This window comes from Narcine bancroftii, chromosome 1 (assembly GCF_036971445.1).
Source record: "Narcine bancroftii isolate sNarBan1 chromosome 1, sNarBan1.hap1, whole genome shotgun sequence".
Lineage (NCBI taxonomy): Eukaryota > Metazoa > Chordata > Chondrichthyes > Torpediniformes > Narcinidae > Narcine > Narcine bancroftii.
This window is the reverse complement of record NC_091469.1, coordinates 163990196-164012515: the sequence shown is the minus strand read 5'-3', so window position 1 is coordinate 164012515 and position 22320 is coordinate 163990196. Positions and strand designations below refer to the sequence as shown.

Below are 22320 nucleotides of genomic sequence, written 5' to 3'. Positions count from 1 at the left end.
GGACAATGTATCATTTCTGTCTTCCCTTCTTTTAGAGAGTCCCACGTCTCCTCATACTCCTGGTCCGGGTGGATGGTATAGTTTAATGTTACATGCATAGGATCCAGTGGATATACTGGTCCTCCACTCAAAAAACTGTTTAATCAACCCTGGGCCTGGTTCATCATACAGTAGTCGACTCCAGATAATAATAACCTCCACAGAGTCTTCTGAAGCATTGGTTGGAGTCATTACTATAAACTGTCCTTCCCTTTCTGGTGTGTCCCCCGGGTATGTTAACCGAAGGCCCTTCTCAGAACATTGTATAGTTATTCCCAGTTTAGTAAGAATGTCCCTTGCCAATAAATTAATGGGGCAACTTGGCACAACCAGGACAGGTGCTCTAACCCTTTGTCGTCCAAATGTCATGTCGATGTTATCTGTATAGGGCTGTGTTTCCCTTATCCCGGAGAATCCTATTGTAGATAATGTTTTGCCCGAATATGTGCTCCCTGGGGGCTGTTTAATCACGGTCGTAACTGCTGCCCCTGTGTCAATCATAAATTCAATTTTTTCTCCATTTACCGTCCCCCAAATTTTCGGTGGCTCCCAGGGAGGCGTGATTTTTGATTCTCCAGGGCCCCGTCAATAATCAAATTCAGCTCCTTCCCTAATATCGTCATCACATTGGGGTGCCTGGACTTGTTGATCACTCTGCCATCCCCCAATTTTCTGGGGCCGATCAATGTGTCCACCCCTACCCCTTGCTTGTCCTCTTAAATTTCCTCCTCTTCCTCTATAGCCTCTAATAGAGGGTAATCCTTTTCCCCTTCCTCTCCCAGCCTCTGGACAGTCCCGCTGGTAGTGTCCAGGATTTTGGCAGTGCCAGCATAGGGTATGTTCTCCTCTATACATGGTACTTAGTGGTCTTTCCCAACCATTCCTTACGTGGGGCCCCGGATTTATCACTGGCCCCATGGCCTGTGGGACTATCTGTTGGGCCGCTAATTTAATCCCTATTTGTTCTATGGCTCTCATCAATTTATCGGTTGTCTTGTCCACTCCCTTCTGGGATGTACTTTCTGACTTAGCCTGCTCTGATTGACGATGTCGTTTGAGTGCATGTGTCAGGTGTCTTTTCCACAAGTCCTCTGACATCTTCTCTAATCCCACAATGTCCCTTAATGTCCCTTAATGTCCCTAAAAATATATGAAAAATATATATGTTGCAAGGTGAAAAGAAAACAACGTTTTTACTTTAAAGTGCTGTGGCCCTCGGAGTTGGTGGGGGGGGGGGGGAGTGGGTGGAGGGCTCTTGGTGTGATAGATGGCTGGTTCAGACAATGCCAAACAATACAACTTCCTGGAGCTCTTTCTTTTTGTCTCCATCTGAACTGGCCAAAATGTGAGTGTGTTGTTAGAACCATAGAACATTAGAAAGAGCCCACCTCACTGACAAAAGACAAAGGAGGAAAAACCCAACACCCAACCCCAACCAACCAATTTTCCGCTGCAACCGTGTCTGCCTGTCCCGCATCGGACTTGTCAGCCACAAACGAGCCTGCAGCTGACGTGGACATTACCCCTCCATAAATCTTCGTCCGCGAAGCCACAGCAATGGGACTGATGGGCCCCACATCCCTGCTGCCAACCAGGTCTCCCTCTAACCACTCTCCCTCCCTCTCTTCCCCCCCACCCCCCAACTCAGCATCGCTGACTTGCTGGCTGTGGGGCTGGAGCATGTGCAAGCCGGCGCCAAGATGCAATACCAGCTGGTCCTCGGCAGCAGGGAGTTCTACATCAACGGGGATGTGAAGGTGACTGCTGACCCTAAGCCACCACCGCGCCCGCCCACCAGGGAGGTCCCGAAGGTGGGCCAGCTAACGGTGCAGCAGCTTTGCAGCCTCCTGCAGCAGTTCTCGCTCCTCTCGCCCACAGGTGAGTCCCACCGGCGGGGAGTGGCCAGCCACTGACCCCTAAGGTAGGCTGCTGGTAGCTGGTGGGGATGGATCTCTGCACCTCCCCTCAGAGTCATCCCTTGAGTACAGAGTTCTCATAACACCCATATCTCACTGGGACTCACCTGGATGGGGGTTCACTGGAGAGTTAGAACGATCTGCCAAAGTGATGAAGGCAGGTTCGATGGCTTCCTTTAAGAAACTCCATGGATGGGAGAGATTGGAGGGGTGTGGCCTAATGTGGGCAAGTGGGACAAAAACAGGAGGGGATGTTATTCGGCACAGACACACTGGGCCTCCCTGTTGTATGACTCAGTGACACCAGACCATGTCTCCCCAGCTGGTGAGTCAGCCAATCAGGGCCAACCTATGATATAGACAGTGCCTCCACAGCTGATGTGGCAGCCAAACAGGATCAACCTATGATATAGACCTGTGCCTCCACAGTCGGTGTGGTAGCCAATCACGGCCAACCTATAATACGGACCATGTCTCCCCAGATGGAGAGCCAGCCAATCAGGGCCAACCTATGATATAAACCGTGCCTCAACAGCCACTGTGGCAGCCAATCAGGCCCCCCTGCCACACGGGCAATATTCAGGTGCAAGGTGGAAAGTGACACAGAATGTCTGGTGGTGAACATGTCTCACGAGAGGGCCTGGCACCTTCCCGGGACATTGGATGACATTGTCATTGCTAGCTCCCCCCACCACCAGCTTCCTGGGTGCGGGGGGTGGGGGTTCACTGCAGACCTCATCCTCAATCAGACCAGCAGAGTGGCAGCTGGGAACTCCACCACAAATCACTGTTTTGACCCCAGTAACCCCCCCCCCCCCTTACATTTTGCAGGTATAATAACAAGAAGGGCATTCATTGAGGCGCTACAGGACCTGGTATCACACGGACTTGGATCAGACCAACTCCCTGAGCCATGGTGTTCTGTCACTTACCCACAGGTGTGTAAAGTCCTGTCTGAGCTTCACATGGAGACTGAGACAGGGAGAAATCCAAACAAAGGTACAAACCAATCGGAAGTAAATATACTTAAGACAAGGCTGGATAGATTTTTACATAGTAAGGGAATTAAGGGACAAGAAGGGGTTGAAACTCTCACCAGATCAGCCATGATCTCATTGAATGGCAGAACAGGCTCAATGGACCGGGGTGGCCGACTCCTGCTCCTATTTCTTATGTTTACTAGGAGCTGGTTAATGGGATGATGAGTAATCTTGATGGGAGAGTTTTGGTCTCCTTACTTGAGAACGGATATCCCGGCTTTGGAGGCGGCGCAGAAGAGGTTCATTCCAGACATGAGGAGGTTAACCTACGAGGACAGATTGAGTCATCTGGGACTATACTTACGGGAATGAGAGGTGATCTTATGGAAACATGGGAAATTATGAAAGGCATAGATAATATAGGGGCAGGTAAATTGTTTCCATTGGACTTTAATCCCTGGAGCGTAGAAGAATGAGGGGAGATTTGATCGAAGTATTTAAAATTATGAGGGGACAGACAGAGTAAATGCAGGTCGGCTTTTTCCACTGAGGGTGGGTGAGGTGGGTTAACAAACCAGAGGACATGGGTTAAGGGTGAAGGTTTAGGGGGAACTTCTTCACACAGCGAGTTGTGGGGGTGTGGAACGAGCTGCCAGCTGAGGGGGTGAATGTGGGCTCAACTTTAACACTGAAGAGGAATTTGAACAGAAACATGGATGTGAGGGAATGGAAGGGGGCAAAAAAAATGGTTCAGCGGAGACTAGAAAGGTTGAAGGGGCCTGTTTCTGTTCAGTAATGTTCTATAGTTCTATGGTAGAGGAGACCAGAACTAGAGGACATAGCCTCAAGATCCAGGGTAGTAGATAATGAGGAGGAACAGCTTTTCCCACAGAGGGTGGTGAAGCTGCCATCTGAAGCAGTGGAGGTGACCTCAGTAAATATATGTAAGTCAAGGTTGGATAGATTTTTACAAAAGTTGGGGAATTAAGGGATGTGGAGAAAAGGCAGATCAGTGGAGATGAGCCGATCATCAGATCAGCCGTGACCATGTTGAATGGCGGAGCAGGCTTGACGGGCCGGATGGCCGACTCTTTCCCTTGTTTCTTATGAAGTAAGGCATCTAAGGGAGAGTAGGTGGCCATCTTACAAGTTTGACATTAGTAAGCATTTGAAAAATTGACCATAATTTACAAGTCACACAGGAAGGGAGATCCAGTTGAACAACCAGGAAACAATATCTCAGAATGCTGGTTAAAGTCAGGAAGTCAGAACTGGGAGCATTTCAGAACTTAGCTGAGCCAGGGCATTAGAAAGTCAAAGGTGAGAGTGTGCCAGTGAGAGACACTCGCTTTCTCTGGGGATGTAAAGGTGAAAAGGTTACCTGATGGTAAAGTGGACCCTTACAAATTAAGGGTCAGGATTAGGGTCAACATCAGGGATGGGGGCAGGGTTAGGGTTGAGGTCGGGGTCAGTTGGGGTCAGGGTTAGGATTTTAAATTTAGACATACAACACAGTAACAGGCCCTATCAGCCCATGAGCCTGTGGTGCTCAATTACACCCAATTCTTCTTTGGCTTGGCTTCGCGGACGAAGATTTATGGAGGGGGTAAAAAGTCCACGTCAGCTGCAGGCTCGTTTGTGGCTGACAAGTCCGATGCGGGACAGGCAGACACGGTTGCAGCGGTTGCAGGGGAAAATTGGTTGGTTGGGGTTGGGTGTTGGGTTTTTCCTCCTTTGCCTTTTGTCAGTGAGGTGGGCTCTGCGGTCTTCTTCAAAGGAGGTTGCTGCCCGCCAAACTGTGAGGCGCCAAGATGCACGGTTTGAGGCGTTATCAGCCCACTGGCGGTGGTCAATGTGGCAGGCACCAAGAGATTTCTTTAGGCAGTCCTTGTACCTTTTCTTTGGTGCACCTCTGTCACGGTGGCCAGTGGAGAGCTCGCCATATAACACGATCTTGAGAAGGCAATGGTCCTCCATTCTGGAGACGTGACCCATCCAGCGCAGCTGGATCTTCAGCAGCGTGGACTCGATGCTGTCGACCTCTGCCATCTCGATTACTTCGACGTTAGGGATGAAAGCGCTCCAATGGATGTTGAGGTTGGAGCGGAGACAACGCTGGTGGAAGCGCTCTAGGAGCCGTAGGTGGTGCCGGTAGAGGACCCATGATTCGGAGCCGAACAGGAGTGTGGGTATGACAACGGCTCTGTATACGCTTATCTTTGTGAGGTTTTTCAGTTGATTGTTTTTCCAGACTCTTTTGTGTAGTCTTCCAAAGGCGCTATTTGCCTTGGTGAGTCTGTTGTCTATCTCATTGTCGATCCTTGCATCTGATGAAATGGTGCAGCCGAGATAGGTAAACTGGTTGACCGTTTTGAGTTTTGTGTGCCCGATGGAGATGTGGGGGGGCTGGTAGTCATGGTGGGGAGCTGGCTGATGGAGGACCTCAGTTTTCTTCAGGCTGACTTCCAGGCCAAACATTTTGGCAGTTTCCGCAAAGCAGGACGTCAAGCGCTGAAGAGCTGGCTCTGAATGGGCAACTAAAGCGGCATCGTCTGCAAAGAGTAGTTCACGGACAAGTTTCTCTTGTGTCTTGGTGTGAGCTTGCAGGCGCCTCAGATTGAAGAGACTGCCATCCGTGCGGTACCGGATGTAAACAGCGTCTTCATTGTTGGGGTCTTTCATGGCTTGGTTCAGCATCATGCTGAAGAAGATTGAAAAGAGGGTTGGTGCAGAACACAGCCTTGCTTTACGCCATTGTTAATGGAGAAGGGTTCAGAGAGCTCATTGCTGTATCTGACCCGACCTTGTTGGTTTTCGTGCAGTTGGATAATCATGTTGAGGAACTTTGGGGGACATCCGATGCGCTCTAGTATTTGCCAAAGCCCTTTCCTGCTCACGGTGTCGAAGGCTTTGGTGAGGTCAACAAAGGTGATGTAGAGTCCTTTGTTTTGTTCTCTGCACTTTTCTTGGAGCTGTCTGAGGGCAAAGACCATGTCAGTAGTTCCTCTGTTTGCGCGAAAGCTGCACTGTGATTCTGGGAGAATATTCTCAGCGACACTAGGTATTATTCTATTTAGTAGAATCCTAGCGAAGATTTTGCCTGCAATGGAGAGCAACGTGATTCCCCTGTAGTTTGAGCAGTCTGATTTCTCGCCTTTGTTTTTGTACAGGGTGATGATGGTGGCATCACGAAGATCCTGAGGCAGTTTTCCTTGGTCCCAACAAAGCTTGAAAAACTCATGCAGTTTGGCATGCAGAGTTTTGCCGCCAGCCTTCCAGACCTCTGGGGGGATTCCATCCATACCTGCTGCTTTGCCACTTTTCAGTTGTTCGATTGCCTTATATGTCTCATCCAGGGTGAGAACCTCGTCCAGCTCTAGCCTTAGGGGCTGTTGAGGGAGCTGGAGCAGGGCGGAATCTTGGACTGAGCGGTTTGCACTGAAAAGAGATTGGAAGTGTTCTGACCATCGGTTGAGGATGGAGATCTTGTCGCTGAGGAGTACTTTGCCGTCTGAGCTGCGCAGTGTGCTTTGGACTTGGGGTGAGGGGCCGTACACAGCCTTTAGAGCCTCGTAGAAACCCCTGAAGTCGCCAATGTCCGCACTGAGCTGGGTTCGTTTGGCGAGGCTAGTCCACCACTCAATTTGGATCTCCCGGAGTTTGCGCTGAAGATGGCTGCATGCGCGATGGAAGGCTTGTTTCTTCTCTGGACAGGACGGCTTTGTAAGGTGAGCCTGGTGGGCAGCTCGCTTCTTTGCCAGCAGCTCCTGGATTTCCTGGCTGTTTTCGTCAAACCAGTCCTTGTTTTTCCTGGAGGAGAAGCCCAGTACCTCTTCAGTGGATTGCAGTATGGTAGTCTTCAACTGATCCCAGAGGGTTTCAGGGGACGGGTCCGTGAGGCGGGTTGCATCGTTGAGCTTTGCTTTGAGGTTTGCCTGGAAGTTTCCTCTCGCTTCATCTGACTGCAGGTTTCCAACATTGAACCTCTTTCTGGGGGCTTTATTGTTCCTGGGCTTTGGCTTGAAGTGAAGGTTGAGCTTGCAGCGAACCAGCCGGTGGTCAGTGTGGCATTCCACGCTAGGCACCCAATTAACCTACAACTATCAGTATGTTTTGAATGGTGGAAGGAAATTGGAGCCCCTGGGGAAAACCCTCACAGGCATGGAGAGTACTTATAAATTCCTGACAGACAGCACAGGATTTGAACCCCGGTCCCGATCACTGCCGCTGTAAAGGTGTTGAGCCATCCGCTACGCTGTGATTAAGATTCAAGATTTCTTTATTGTCATGTACAGAACATGTAATATTACACAAAATTGCTTTCTGTCTGCCATAAGGCAGGCAAAGATTCACCACTAGTGTTGCCTGGCACCCCCTACAGTACAAGAGAAAGAGAAGCAGAAAAGTCACCGAGTGTCCATGGATTTGCCCCCAGCCCTCTCACAGCCTCTGTAGCTGCACAGACTCTTGTTCGATCCATCGGCAACCCAAGCTCCAGATCCGAACCTCCCACACGATCAGCAAGCCATTCAGCTCCCAAGGCCCTTCGGGAGCCCTTCTTGCCCTCAGCGCCCTCTCGAATCCCAGCTCCGATGTTCCTATAAGCCAGGGCCCAGCAGCCTGCAGCCTGTTCAGGACCATCCAACTGCAAGTCACCCTCAGCCTGTCTGGGTCCCTCAGCCTGTCTGGGTCCCTCAGCCTGTCTGGGTCCCTCAGCCTGTCTGGGTCCCTCAGCCACAGAGCCCCTCGTTGGTCCGCTGCCGTGGTTACCGTACGGTGGGTTGCCTCCTCCTTATCAAACAGAGGGTGGTCTCCCCAATTCTGGTGCCCTGCACTGACTGAAAAATCTCAAGAAAGAAATCAGGAATGTTAAAAGAAGACATGAGGTTGCTTTGACAGACAATGTGAAGGAAAATCCTAAGGGTTTCTACAAGTACATTAAGAGCAACAGGATAGTAAGGGACAAAATGGGTCCCCTTGAAGATCAGAGTGGTCGGCTTTGACTGGAGCCAAAAGAGATGAGTTAGATCTTAATTTTTTTTCATCAGTATTCACTCAGAAAACAGGCACAGAGTCGTGGGAAGTAAGGAAAACAAGCAGTGAGGTCATGGAACCTATACAGATTAAAGAGGAGGAAGTGCTTGCTGTCATATAGCAAATAAGGGTGGATAAATCCCCAGGGTCTGACAAGATATTCCCTTAGACCTTAAGGGAGGCCAGTGTAGAAATTGCAGTGGCTCTGGGAGAAATATTTAAAATGACCTTAGCCATGGGGGATGAGCCAGAGAATTGGAGGGTAGCTTGTTTAAAAAAGGCTCCAAAAGTAACCCTGGAAATTATAGGCCAGTGAGCCTAAGAGATCAGATATACAATTATTTGGGTAGCCAGAAACTAATTAGGGACAGTCAACATGGCTTTGTGCATTGTAAGTTGTATTTAACCTCTGCCCCATGCGAGACAGGTCGGCTCCACAGCTTTTGTAGTATGGAAGCGGAAGGCCTTCAACACGGTGCACAACCTGTGCCATCAGCACTTCTGTTAAAATGGAGGGAAGAAGCTGTCCTTGTGCCACTGTGTGCTCATCTTTAGGCTCCTGTACCTTTTCCCCGATGGTAGCAGAGTGAAGGGGCATGGTCTGGGTGGTGGGAGTCTTTGAGGATAGAGGATGCTTGTTTAAGACACTGCCTCAAGTAGATGTCCTCGATGGCACCCGTGATGTCGCAGGCCGAGTTAACAACCTTCTGGAGTTTATTTTTGTCCTGAGAGTTGTTGCCTTCATACCAGGCAGTGATGCAACCAGCCAGAATACTCTCCATGGCACGCCTGTAGAAGTTTATGAGAGTCTTCAGTGACATAACGAATCACCTCAGACACCTCACAAAATATAGCCGCTGGTGAGCCTTCTTCATGATTGCATCAACGTGGAGTCTCCAGGACAGATCCACGGAGATGTTGACATCCAGGAATTTGAAGTTCTTGACCCTCTCCACTACTGAACCCTTGGTGAGGACTGGGTCATGTTCCCTTGACTTCCTCCTGATGTCCACAATCATCTCCTCAGTTTTGCTGACATTGAGCACAAGGTTGTTGTTGTTACACCATTCAATGAGCTTTGTTTAGGTACGAGTTAATTCTGGCCATGACCAGCCTCTCGAAGCATTTCATCACAGTAGATGTCAGTGCTACTGGGCAATAGTCGGTGAGGCAGTTCCCACGGCTCTTCTTGGGCACCAGGATGTTTGATGCCCTTTTGAAGCTGGTGGGAACCAACCTCTGACTGTAACAGTGTGAGATGTTCTGACGTCACCCTCAGAGACAGATATCACAGGGTCCTCAGCCTTTTCAGGGATTCTAGGTGGCACTGTTTGGTTCTTCTCAAAGTGGGCATAGAAGATGTTCAGTTCATTGGGTAATGAAGCATCACAGCCCTCTATGGTGTTTGCCCTCGCTTTGTAGGCTATAATGGCCTGCGCTCCTGGCCATAGCTGCCCTGGATCTGTTTCTGTCTCTAGCTTCCTTCAGAATTGCCACTTTGCTTCAGAGATGGCCTTCTGCAGGTCGTACCCGGACTTTTTGTAAAAATCCATCCATCCCTCAAGGTCGCCACACAGGTTGATAGGATAATTAAGAAGACCAATGGGACGCTGGGCTTCATTAATGGGGGAATGAGTTAGAGTCTAGAGATCATGTTACAACTCTACAAATTTCTGGTGAGGCCCCACAGAGTATTGTGTTCAGTTCTGGTCACCTCATTACAGGAAAGAATTGGAAGCTATGGAGAGGGTGCAGAGGAAATTCACCAGGATGTGTCCTGGATTGGAAAATAAGTCTTATGAGGCAAGGTTAGCAGAGCTGGGATGAGAGGAGATTTGTAGACCTCCGTTATGAGAGGCATAGATAAGGTGGACAGCCAACACTTGTTTTCCAGGGTAGGAACAGCCAACACCAGAGGACACGTGCACAAAATGAAGGGAAGGAAGTTTAGGGGAGACATCAAGGGTAATGTTTTCATGCAGAGTTGTGGGGGCCTGGAATGCCTTGCCAGGGATGATTGTAGAGCCTGGAACATTAGGAGCATTTCAGTGATTCTTGGACAGGCTCATGGATGGAGGAAAAATAGAGGGTCACAGGGTAGGGAGGGTTAGTACTTTTTTAAAGGAATATATGGGGTGGCACAACATTGGGCGCCAAAGAGGCTGTACTGTGCTGTAGTGTTCTATCTTCAAGAAGTATTTAAAAGAGCCTGCAAAATTCTGGAAAAAGGTCTTGTGGACAGATGAGACCAAGATGAACCTGTATCAGAGTGATGGCAGAAACAAAGTGCGGAGGCGTAAAGGAACTGCCCAAGATCCAAAGCACACCCTCTCATCTGTGAAACATGGTGGTGGGGGTGTTACAGCCTGGGCATGTACGGCTGCTACAGGGACTTGCGCACTTATCTGCATTGATGATGTAACTACTGATGGCCGTAGCAAAATAAATTCTGAGATGTTTATAAACACCTTATGTGATCAAGTTCAAGCAAAAGCCTCCAAATTGGACGGCACTTCAGCAAGACAATGATCCCAAACACATGGCAGAAGCAACAAAGGAAAAAGAACTGGAAAATTCTTGAATTGTCAGTCACCCGATCTAAATCCAATTGAGCTCACTTTCCACATACTGAAGAGAAAACTTCAGGGGACAAACCCCCGGAACCAGCTGGAGAAGATACTCAGCACCTGGTGATGTCGATGAATTACGGATGTCACGAAGTTATTGCATGCGAGGGATATGCAACAAAATACTCAACATAAATATGTTAATATACATACAATTGCTATGTCCTAAATATTACGGTGCCCTGAAATGAGGGACTGTGTATAAAAAATGCTCTAATTTCTACATGGTCAAACCAAAATGTGTACAAATAACCTTGAATAAAATCGGGAATGTGCACTTTAATCACGTAAATTGTTTGATTACTAATTTAAAATTGTGAAACACACGGGCAAATAAAGGAAAAAAGTGTCTTTGTCCCAAACATCGCAGAGGGTTCTGTACCTGTTAACATACTTGCAGAATCTCTTTGGATTTTCCTTTCTTATACTGACCAGCACCATCCAAAGCAACACACAAAGATACCCAGTGCTGGAGGAGCTCAGCAGGCCAGGCAGTATCCATGGAAAGCAATGAAGAGTCGACATTCATCAGGAAGGGCTTTCTGCTCTTGTGCATTGCTCCAGTTTTCCAGCATCCTGCTCCATCTTGTGACCTCTTTTTGCTCTTCCGATTTCCGTTGTAAGGATCTTGCATGTCTTGCACTCACCAAGGGACTCTACAGGTACATTACGAGTAACATGGTGGCTGAGGGGAGAATTGGTCCCATTGCAGCTCATCGGGACCACTTTTGTACAGAGGGGCAGTGGACGGGTGCGATTTATATGAATGTTACCACTCTGCTGTGGAGCAGCTCACGAAAGCCAAGGGACTGAGTAGCAAGAAAAGTGTCGGCACTGCCAGAGCTGCTGTAACGATAGCACTGCTGGAGGAGCAGACCCGCGGAGAATGGAGACACAGTGCTCCCCCCCACTCCCGAGGGGTCCAACCACCCAGTCTTTCTGCAATCAGCTCTGTACAGGCTTTAAATGGCCTGTTAAATGAGCTAACAGTGGTTTTATTGAAAATCCTATGACTGTGGGGTCTGGGCCCAAGATGGCGGCGCCTATGATTGGCAGCAACCCCAAGGGGTTGCAGACTCCGGGAAAGTGGAGGACTGGCGCAGGGCACCAGAAAACAGGGAGACCACCACCCACCCTATTGTTTGAGAAGGAGAAGCAGAGGAGACTGATGCTCCATCAATTACTCGAAAGACTTTTGTTGAAAAACCAGTTGGCTTTTATTCACTTAAGAACAATGGCACATCCATGCTGTTTGACTGTCCTGCACTGAGGAGGGGGCTGTGCAACAGCCACCTTTATACAGGAGCCTGTGGGGAGGGACCACAGATACAGTCGGGCAATAGGTGTGCCCGACTAGACAATTATAACAGTGGTTTACCACTGAGGCAAGCCCCAGGGCAGTGACCACGGCAACAGACCAGTGGCAGGTTCTGCGGCTAAAGGACACAGGCGGCCGACTATTGGCAACTCGAGGAGAGGAACCTAGCAGTCTGTGGGCTGCTGGAGACTGGCTCAAAACTGGAAGAAGGTATTAGAATTGGGTGTGAGGGGGTGCCAACGGCGATGAAGGGTTCCTGACCATATCAGAGGTTCAGATCTGGAGCTCAGGTTGCCGATGGTCTGAACGGAATTCTGTGTGGTTGTAGAGGCTGCGGGAGCACTGGAGCCAAATCCACGGACACTTGGTAACTCTGTGGGTGGGGGGGGGGGGGTGGGGGGTGGGGGGGGGGAACCACTCTCTTTTGCTTTTCTGACTGTAAGAGACACATCAGGTAATTTTTGCCGATGATGAATCTGTCTGCCTTGCGCAGGTAAAATGCAATTTCTTGTAATATGACACTGTTTTTATGATGTGACAATAAATTGAATCTTGAATCTTTTGGATCACACACAAAGTTCCAGGGAGAAAGTGTTTTTAGTTTAGGGGTGCATTAACATGGATAAATCCCCAGGGTCTGATCAGACACATCCTTGCATCTTGTGGGAAGCTCGGGGAAGAAATTTTCGAGACCCTTGTTGAGATATTTACATTGTCTTGGTTAATGACAGGGTTTTTAACAGTGTGGAGGAACAAAGGGATTTTGGGGGTCTACGTTCATGGATCTCTCAAAGTTGGTTGGTCTCAGTTAACAGGACGGTTAAGAAGACCTATATGATGTGCTGGCCTTCATCAGTAGACAGGGAACTGAGTTCAGGAGTCGTGAGGTAATGTTGCAGCTCTGCAAAACTCTGGTTGGGTACACTTGGAATATTGTGTTGTGTTCTGGTCACCTCATTACAGGAAGGATATAGATGCTTCAGAAAGGGTGCAGAGGAGATTTACCAGGATGTTGCCTGGATTGGAGAATGTGTCTTCTGGATCAAGGCTGACTGAGTTAGGGCTTTTTTCTTTGGAGAGACAGAGAATGAAAGGTGTATAAAATTATGAGAGGCAGAGATAAGGTTGACAGCCATCACTTTTACCCAGGGTGACAGTAGCAAATACCAGAGGACATTGATTTCAGGTGATGAAGATGTCAGAGGTAAGCATTTTACACAGAGAGTGGTGGGTGCCTGGAATGCCTTGTCCTGTTGGTTCATCAGGGACATTCAAAAGACTCTGAGACAGACACATGGATGCAAGAAAAATAGAGGGTTATGGATATGAGGGAGCGAAGGGGTAGATTGTTGTGAAGTCAGGGGACAACATTGTGGACTGAAGGGCCTGGTCTGTTCCAAGTTAAATTCTAACCACTCTTCCCCAGCTCCCTGTAGTCACTGCCTGTAGTCACAGGCACTCCATTTCATGCCTGCTTGCTTCTACAGTTGCTGGAGATGGTGCAGGTGTTGGCCCTCGACTCAGATTTCCTTGATTGGCGACAGTTTCTTCTCTCAGTTGCTCAACCGTGGCCCTACCCATCGCTGGAGCAGCTGCTGGACACCAAGAAGCAATTTCAAGATATAGATCAGGCTGGCAGTGGCTTTATCACACAGCAGGAGTATGATCAGGTACAGTGACCTCGTGGACTGACCCTGACCCTGAATCCTGGTCTCTGACCCTGTCCCTTCCTTGGCCCTTGTCCCTTTCCCTGAGCCTGACCCTCCTCTGTGACCTGACCTTTGTCCACTCCCAGAGCTCAGCCAGAACCACAGCATCTCCCAAGAGACTTTGACTTTCCTCCAATCTGCTACATGGGACAGTCAAACAAAGAAAGTAAAGGGGAAGGCCATTCAGCCCTTCGAGCCTGATCCCCATTCAACAGGACCATAGGACCCCAGTCTACTATCCCTCCTTTCTTTCCACACCCCCTGACCCCATTAGCCACAAGGGCCACATCCCTTCCTTTGTGAATATCTAATGAACCAGCCTCAGCAACGTTCTGTAGCAGGGAGTTCCACAGGTTCACAAATCTCTGAGTGAAGAAGATCCTCCTCATCTCAGTCCTGAATGATTTCCCTATTTTCCTTGGACTGTGACCCCTTGTCATTGACTTCTCCAATATCCGGAACCTTCTTCCTGCATCTCACCTGTCTGGTTCTGACAAGAGTTTGATGCCTCAATGAGATCCCCTCTCATTCTCCTGAATTCCAGTGAGTGTAACCCTGGTCTATTCTTTCTACATCTGTCAGACATGCCATCCCTGGGATCAGTCTGTTGACTCTTCACCGTACCCCCTCAATCATAAGGATGTCCTTCCTCAGATTCAGAGACCAAAACTGCCCATAATACTAAAGGTGTGGCCTCCCCAAGTGAAGGGCCAGTTGATGAAGTAGACAAAGACGATGTGGTCAAACAATAATCATGGCTTTTATTAGCAGAAACTAATGGTACAATAATGAAAGACAATAGATGTATACACAGTTATACCCAAGGGGAGTGTCCTTAACAGTGGAGATAATGCACAGCCAATGTTAGTACAGCAAGGCTTGGCAGAGGGGAGACATGCAGCTTGGCAGAGATTCACCACACCAAGTCCCTTACAACTGCTTCTACATTCAAAACCTCTCACAGCAAAGACCAACGAGCTTTCTTCCCCACTTGCTGTACCTGCGACCCACCCTTCGCTGACTGATGCCCTGTCACCCCCAGGTCTTTCCCATCTGCTGTACCAGTGACTCACCGCTCACTGACTGATGCCCCGTCACCCCCAGGTCTTCCCCACCTGCTGTACATGTGACCCATCCTTCACTGGCTGCTGCCCCGTGACCCCTGTCCAATTGCACCTCCACTCTCCCTAACTCCTAACCATTCAGTTAATAATGTCCCTGCCTTCTCAGTGTCATCTGTAAACTGAGATCGATTATCTACATATATATTTATATATAAATAGCTGGGGGAGGATGGGGGAGGTCCCGCATTGAACCCTGTGGTATCCACTCATACCTATCTGCCAATAAAGGAAAGACCCATTTATTCCCACTCTCTGCTTCCTGCCTGCAACCAGATTTCTACCCATGTATCTACATCACCTCCCATACCATGAGTGATTGAGTCGTCTGGGATTATACTCGCTGGAATTTAGAAGAATGAGAGGGGATCTTACAGAAATATTTAACATTATGAAAAGGCATGGATAAGATAGAGGGAGATAAATTGTTTCCATTGTGTGGGAGTCCAGAACTAGGGGACATCGCCTCAAGATTCAGGGCAGTAGATTTAGGATGGAGGTGAGGAGGAACTGCTTTTCCCAGAATCTTTGGAATTTGCTGCCCATTGAAGCAGTGGAAGCGACCTCAGTAAATATATTTAAGACAAGGTTGGATAGATTTTCACCAAGTAGGGATATGGGGTGGTGGAGATGAGCCTATCATCAGATGAGCTATGATCACATTGAATGGCAGAGCAGGCTTGCCGGGCAGGACTCCTGGTCCTATTTCTTATGTCCTCCATTGTTGCACACTTATATCTTGTGTGGGACCTTATCCAAAGCCCTTTGAAAGTCTAAATGTGCCACATTAACAGGTTCTCTGTTGTCCACCCGACATTGAGAGTACAGAGTTGGTATGTTCCCATCGGGATTAAAGGCGAGGTTAGCAGGTAGAGAGAACCTTGGTTTTTGAGGAATATTGGGAATCTGGTTCGGAAGAAGAGAAAGGGGTATAACAGGTATTGGCAATATGGAGCAAATGAGGTGCAGAGAGAGGTGGTGGGAAGGTGGCAAAAGGTGGCAGTGAAAGAGGTTGATGCGGCCTCCATTTCAACATTGAATTTTTAATTTAGATATACAGCACAGTGACAGGCCCTTATGGCCCACCGGTCCTTGCTGCACAATTAACCTACATCCCTTCCCCCGCCATATGTTTTTGGAGGGTGGGAGGAAACTGGAGCACCCAGAAGAACCACACGTAGACACGGGAATAACATACAAATCCTTACAGAGAGCGCGGGATTCAAAACCGGATCACTGGCACTGTAACAGCATTGTGCTAACCGGGCCAGGTGGAGATTGGATCAGGGCATGAATGGAAGGGCTTTGGAGGGTTATTGACCAATATAGGTCGATGGGACTTGGTAAAATAATAGTTTGCCACAGGCTAGATGGACCAAAGTGCTTGCTTCTATAACATAAATCCATGTTGACTTGTGTGGTGGTACACCACTGGCCTACTGCAGAGCGCAACCTCTGTACCTGCAGAAGAGCATGGGGATAAGACGACACCTGGCCGGCTGTCAATCAGCCGACCTGAATGTACCAAGCCCCACCCGGTCGGGTGTCAATCACCCTCTGGGATATAAGCCTGAGCCGGCCCTTCGAAGTCATTCTCAGAGTTTACAGCAGCTCTCCTCACAGCTGGCTCTGGAAATTTCCATCGAATAAAGCCTGTTGCGCAGTCTTTTGGTTTTGTGTATTTGCTTCTGACCAACAGCATGCCACAATTTATTTGACATAAATTCTTAAAGCTGCTACGGAAAAGCTCCTGAGACCCAGGAGCCTCGAAACCTACCCATGCCACCCGGAAGCACAGACATGTTTCGAGATCTGGAAGCACACGGTCGAAGCGATCATCGAGGCTCACGCCGACGACATCCTGGACTCCGATTGGAAGAGATTTATCCTACTCCGATCAAAGCTGGGTCCCCGAACCTTCCAGGCTCTCAAAGACTACACCAGGTACTCAGAAGTGATGAGCACCCTCGACGCCATGTATAAACCTCCCACGAATGTGGTCTTTGCAAGGTACCTCCTGAGTATCCGAGCCCAACTACCCTGGGAGGCGGCCGAATCTTACCTGGGAGCCCTGCGTAAGTTGGCCCAACCTTGTCTGGCTGAACCCGGGGTAAATGAAAGGGAAGTAGAGAGGCTGATCAGAGACGCCTACGTCCGAGGGCCACCAGGCAGAAGCTGCTGGAAGACAATATCTACTCCCTGGCCAAAACAGTGGGTAGTCTGAACCCTGGAGGCAGCAGCCCTGCACACCAAAACCTTCAATTCCAGGCTTCCTCAGGCCTCCACGTGGTGAGCACATTAGGCTGCTGTGGTCCTAGATCAAGCTAGGGAAGAAAATATCGCTGCTGCGGTTGCCCAGTGCCCATGAAAGTACTGGGGGTCTCGGTATAGGTCTGATCGTTAATCACACCAAAACTGCCTGGCCAAAAAACAGTATTACTCGAGATGTATTTTAGGATTGTATTCGCTTGAGTTCAGAAGAATGAGAGGAGATCTTATAGAAACATATAGGATTATGAAGGGTATGGATAGGATAGATGTAGGAAGGTTTTTTGAGCTGGCCGGGGAAACTAAAATGAGAGGACACAGTCTCAAGATTCGGGGGAGTAGATTTAGGACAGAGATGAGGAAAAATAGTTTTTCCCAGAGTAGTGAATGTTTGGAATTCTCTAACCAGGGAAGTGGTTGAGGCTGCCTCATTAAACATATTCAAAATTCGGTTAGATAAATTTTTACATGATAGAGGAATTAGGGGATATGGGGAGAAGGCAGGTAGGTGGAGTTAGGTCATAAATTAGATCAGCCATGATCGTATTGAATGGCGGAGTAGGCTCAATGGGCCATTTATGGCCTGCTCCTGTTCCTACTTCCTATGTTCCTATGTGGCAAGAAAGGCCACTTGACCAAGGTATGCCTCTCAAAGCCAGCCGGCAGCTCAGTGGCTCTCTATGACCTCCCCCACACCCCCACCCACAGTCCCTGCCTCGTGCGATTGCCGGGTGACACCATTGCCCCCACAGCTACTTCCGGCCTCCCCAAACCCAGCAGCCCAACTTCCGGTCTCACCAGCAATGATCGCCGTGTGTGTGCCATGTGCCCGGACCAGCCCTCGCTCTCACCAGCGCCGCCTCCTGAAGACTACAACGACACCACTTCCGGTCTATGGATAGAGGTCACTTCTAACGGCCGTGATGACGTCGCCCTCCCCGACAGCCAACGGTGTGACGTCACTTCCCCGGCGCACCAAGCACAACCGGAGAAGAAGGCCAGTCATGCCTCACCCTCCTACGCGGCACCACCATCTTGGGCCGGACAGACCTCCAACAATGACGACGTGCTCAATACAGGCACTGACCAGGCCACCCTACTGATGCACGCCACACCTCTGGACGCCGCTAACCACCACACACCACACCCCACAACTACGACGAGCAACACCGGTTGACACTCACCTCTCACGATGTCTGCAGAGGACACTGATAACCACAACTTGCCTCCACCATCGGGGAACGATGACTCGGACCCCAAGATGGTCCTAGCAGTCACCACCCTGACCAGGAACATTCCTCACGACCTCAGGTGCTCCATGATGGATGTAAAAATCAGTGGACAGTTAACAAAGTGCGTAATTGACAGTGGCATCACTGAGAGTTTCATTCACCCAAGTGTGGTCCACTCACTAAAGCTAAAAATCCATCCCACCGCCTTCTCGATCGCCTTCCCTGCCAAAGACCGGACTATCAATACCTTCGGGCGCTGCTCGGCCAATCTGACTGTGGGGGGGGAGACATTCACTGGGTTCAGGTTCCTGGTCATGCCCAAACTCTGTGCCCCAGTTCTCTTGGGCTTAGATTTCCAATGCCACCTGCAGAACATTACCCTTGCATTCAGGAGGACACTACCTCCACTCACACTCCACAGCGCGCCATCCAACCAGCCCCGGCCAACCTGCGGCCTCTCCACATTGCGCATCACCCCTCCTGCACTCTTCTCACACCTCACACCAGACTGCAAGCCAATAGCCAATAGCACTATTGCACCAAGGACAGAGACTTCATCAGGGCAGAGGTGTCATAGAGCCCGGCAACAGCTCCTGGAGAGCTCAAGTCCTAGTGGTCAAAGGGGAAAGCAAGCCGAGGATGGTCATGGTCTACAGCCAGACTATCAACTGGTACACCCAGCTGGACGCCTACCCCTACCAAGGATAGCCGACATGGTCAACAAGATAGGCCGCCATCAAGTCTTCTCCACAATTGTCCTGAAGTCGGCCTATCTCCAACTCCCCATCCACCCACGGGACAAGCCCTATTCCACCTATGAGGCAGGCGGGCACCTGTACAAGTTCCGCCAAGTTCCATTTGGGGTCACGAATGGGGTCTCCGTCTTCTAGCAGGAGATGGATTGGATGGTAGACCGGCACAAGCTAAAGGCAACTTTCTCTTACCTGGATAATGTCACTGTCTGTGGCCGTGACCAGCAGGACCATGATGCCAACCTAGAGAAATTTCTCCAGATGGCCGAGCTGAACCTCACTTACAACAAAGAGAAGTGTGTGTTCAGCACCACCTGCCTCGCCATCTTGGGGTACATCGTTGCACATGGTGTCATAGGCTCAGATCCAGAATGGATGCATCCATTAATGGAGCTGCCCCTCCCCACCACGTGTCAAACTCCTCCGCAGGTTCCTTGGCTTATTCTCTTACTACTGACAGTGGGTTCCCCGCTTCTTGGACAAGATCCGCCCACTAGCCCAGGCCGCAACTTTCCTGCTCCCACCCGAGACGCAGGCGGCATTCATGCGCATCAGGCAGGATGTCGCAGATGCCACGATGCATACCGTGGATGAGTACTCCCCCTTCCAGGTGGAGAGCGATGCCTCCGATGTGGCCCTCGCCACTACTCTCAACCAAAGGGAGCGACCGGTCACCTTCTTCTTCAGGACCCTACATGGCTCCGAGCTTGGGTACTCCGCCATTGAAAAGGAGGCCCAGGCGATTGTGGAAGCGGTCCGTCACTGGCGCCACTACCTGGCCGGCAGGAGGTTCACCCTCCTCACTGACCAGTGGGCCGTGGCATTCATGTTCAACACCTCCCACAGGGGCAAGATTAAGAATGACAAGATCTTGCGCTGGAGAGTCAAGCTGGCAACATATAGCTACGACATTCAGTATCATCTTGGGAAGTTTAACAACTCCCCCGACCTGCGGACCTGCGCATCGCTCCACGATTACCAGCTGCAGACACTGCACGAGTCCTTCTGCCACCTCGGCGTCACCCGTTTATACCATTTTATCAAGTCCCGGAACCTCCCGTACACTGTCAGGACTATGACCGAGGCGTGCCGAATCTGCGCAGAATGCAAACCTCGCTTTTTCCTTGAAGCGCCTTGGCATGGACTACAAGTGGCCCCTTCCTTCCAAAAATCGGAACTTCTATTTCCTCACGATGATAGACGAGTACTCCTGCTTCCTTTTGCCATCCCTTGCCCAGACACCTCCTTGGCCACCATCAGTGACTGACACAGATCTTCACCATGTTTGGCTACCCTCCATTTATCCACAGTGACCGGGGGTCTAGCTTCATGAGTGAGGAACTGCACCAGTACCTGATATCAAGGGGCATCATGACTAGTTGCATGACTAGTTACAACCCGAGAGGTCATGGGTAAGTGGAACGCGAAAACGGGGTGATTTGGAAGGCAGTTCTCCAGGCCCTTAAGTTAAAAGGGTGGTCTGTAGAATACTGGCAGGACGCTCTTCCTGAGGCGCTCCATGCCATTCGGTCACTTCTGTGCATGGCTACCAACGAGACCCCTCACGAACGCCTGTTTTCGATCCCCAGGAGATCAATGACGGGAATGTCTCCTAGCATGGCTCATGTCCCCAGGACTGATACTCCTGCGTAGACAAGTGTGGGCACACAAGACCGATCACCTGGTCGAGCAGGTGTTCCTCCTACACACGAACCACAACTATGCCTACGTTAGGTTCGGGAGTGGCAGGGAGGACACTGTTTCAACTTGGGATCTGGCACCAGCAGGAGCACCCACCACAGCACAGCATCCTCCAGCCCAGGACCCTGCCAACCTGACACACACCCCCAACCCGGACAGCTGTGGGGCAGTCAAGACCTCCTTGGGCACCAAGGACTTGCTACAGCCATGGGGGATGAACTCGCCCACCTGCCCATCCGATGCGATACACATGCCTTAACCCCGGACCCCCAGGCCACTCCTCCGCACTGCACCACACCAGCCTCTCCGCCCCCAGCCCACCCACACCCTCACCGACCAGTGACCAGGAACCAGTCCTGCGACGGTCGCCGGACCATCTCAATCTGTAAATACTGTGTATATAAGTTTTGGGGCTCTTTACTGCAATTTCCCCCCACCACCAGGACAATTTTAAAGAAAGCTGTGAATGTGGTGGTACACCACTGGCCTACTGCAGAGCGCAACCTCTGCATCTGTAGAAGAGGAGGGGGACAAGATGACACCTGGCCGGCTGTCAATCAACCGACCTGAATGGACCAAGTCCCACCCGGTCGGGTGTCAATCACCCTCTGGGATATAAGCCTGAGCCGGCCCTTCGAAGTCATTCTCAGAGTTTACAGCAGCTCTCCTCACAGCTGGCTCTGGAAGTTTCCATTGAATAAAGCCTGTTGCACAGTCTTTTGGTTTTGTGTGTTTGCTTCTGAGCGACAGCACAGCTCAACTTGGACTAATCCTGTCACTCCTCTCCAACATTTAATAATTGCCTCCACATTTTCCATACCACTGATATCAAGTCATAATTTTCCTTTCTTAAAAACTGGTGTCTCATTGGCATCCCTCCAATTCCCAGGAAACCCAAGGACCTGGCTGCAGTCCACATAGCCGTCAAAGCACCCGGTGGCATCCGGAATCCTAACACAGTGCCAGTGTCATATAGTCCTAACTCTCCCCCCTTCTCCCTCTCCCCTGTCCCTCTCTCTCTCCCTGTCTCCCTGCTCTCTCTCCCCCCTCTCTCCTCACTCTTACCCTTTTCTCTCCCCCCTTTCTCTCTACCCCCTTCTCTCTCCCTATCTCTGCACTCTCCCACCTCCCTCTTCCCCTCCCTCTCTGCACTCTCCCCCCTCTCTTCCTCTCTCCCTCTCCCTCTCTGCACTCTCTCCCCTCTCTTCCTCTCTCCCCCTCCCTCTCTACACTCTCTCTCCCCCTCCCTCTCTACACTCTCTCTCCCCCTCCCTCTCTACACTCTCTCTCCCCTTCCCTCTCTGCACTCTCTCCCCCTCCCTCTCTTCACTCTCTCCCTACCCCCATCTCTCTCCCTATCTCTGCAATCTCCCCTCCCACTCTCTCCACTCTCTCCCACCCCGACCCCCGTCCCCACTGCTGATCCCCCATGTGTGATGTCTGCAGGTGGAGCTGTGGTTTACAGGTGACCCTGAGGTTAAGATCCCTGAGGAAGCAGACGAGCCGCTTCCCTTCGACAGACTCAGACAGCTCAAGCAGGTACATAGGTGCCCAAGCCCTGGGCTCTTCCCTCCCATGCCCATCTCAAGGTCCCTGTCCCGCCCATCCCCCAACTAATCCCCA

At 50.3% G+C, this 22320-nt stretch overlaps 1 protein-coding gene across 4 annotated transcripts in view; it reads left to right on the top strand.

Annotated features, from left to right (window-relative positions):
• The window catches only part of spef2 (sperm flagellar 2), a 167971-nt gene that overhangs the window by 110580 nt on the left and 35071 nt on the right, over positions 1-22320 (top strand). For all 4 annotated transcript variants that reach the window (XM_069884246.1, XM_069884256.1, XM_069884239.1 and 1 more), the window contains exons 21-24: positions 1688-1917; positions 2787-2893; positions 13402-13584; positions 22144-22236. In XM_069884246.1, the coding sequence (XP_069740347.1) occupies positions 1688-1917; positions 2787-2893; positions 13402-13584; positions 22144-22236 (613 nt within the window). The remainder of the gene's footprint in view (positions 1-1687; positions 1918-2786; positions 2894-13401; positions 13585-22143; positions 22237-22320) is intronic.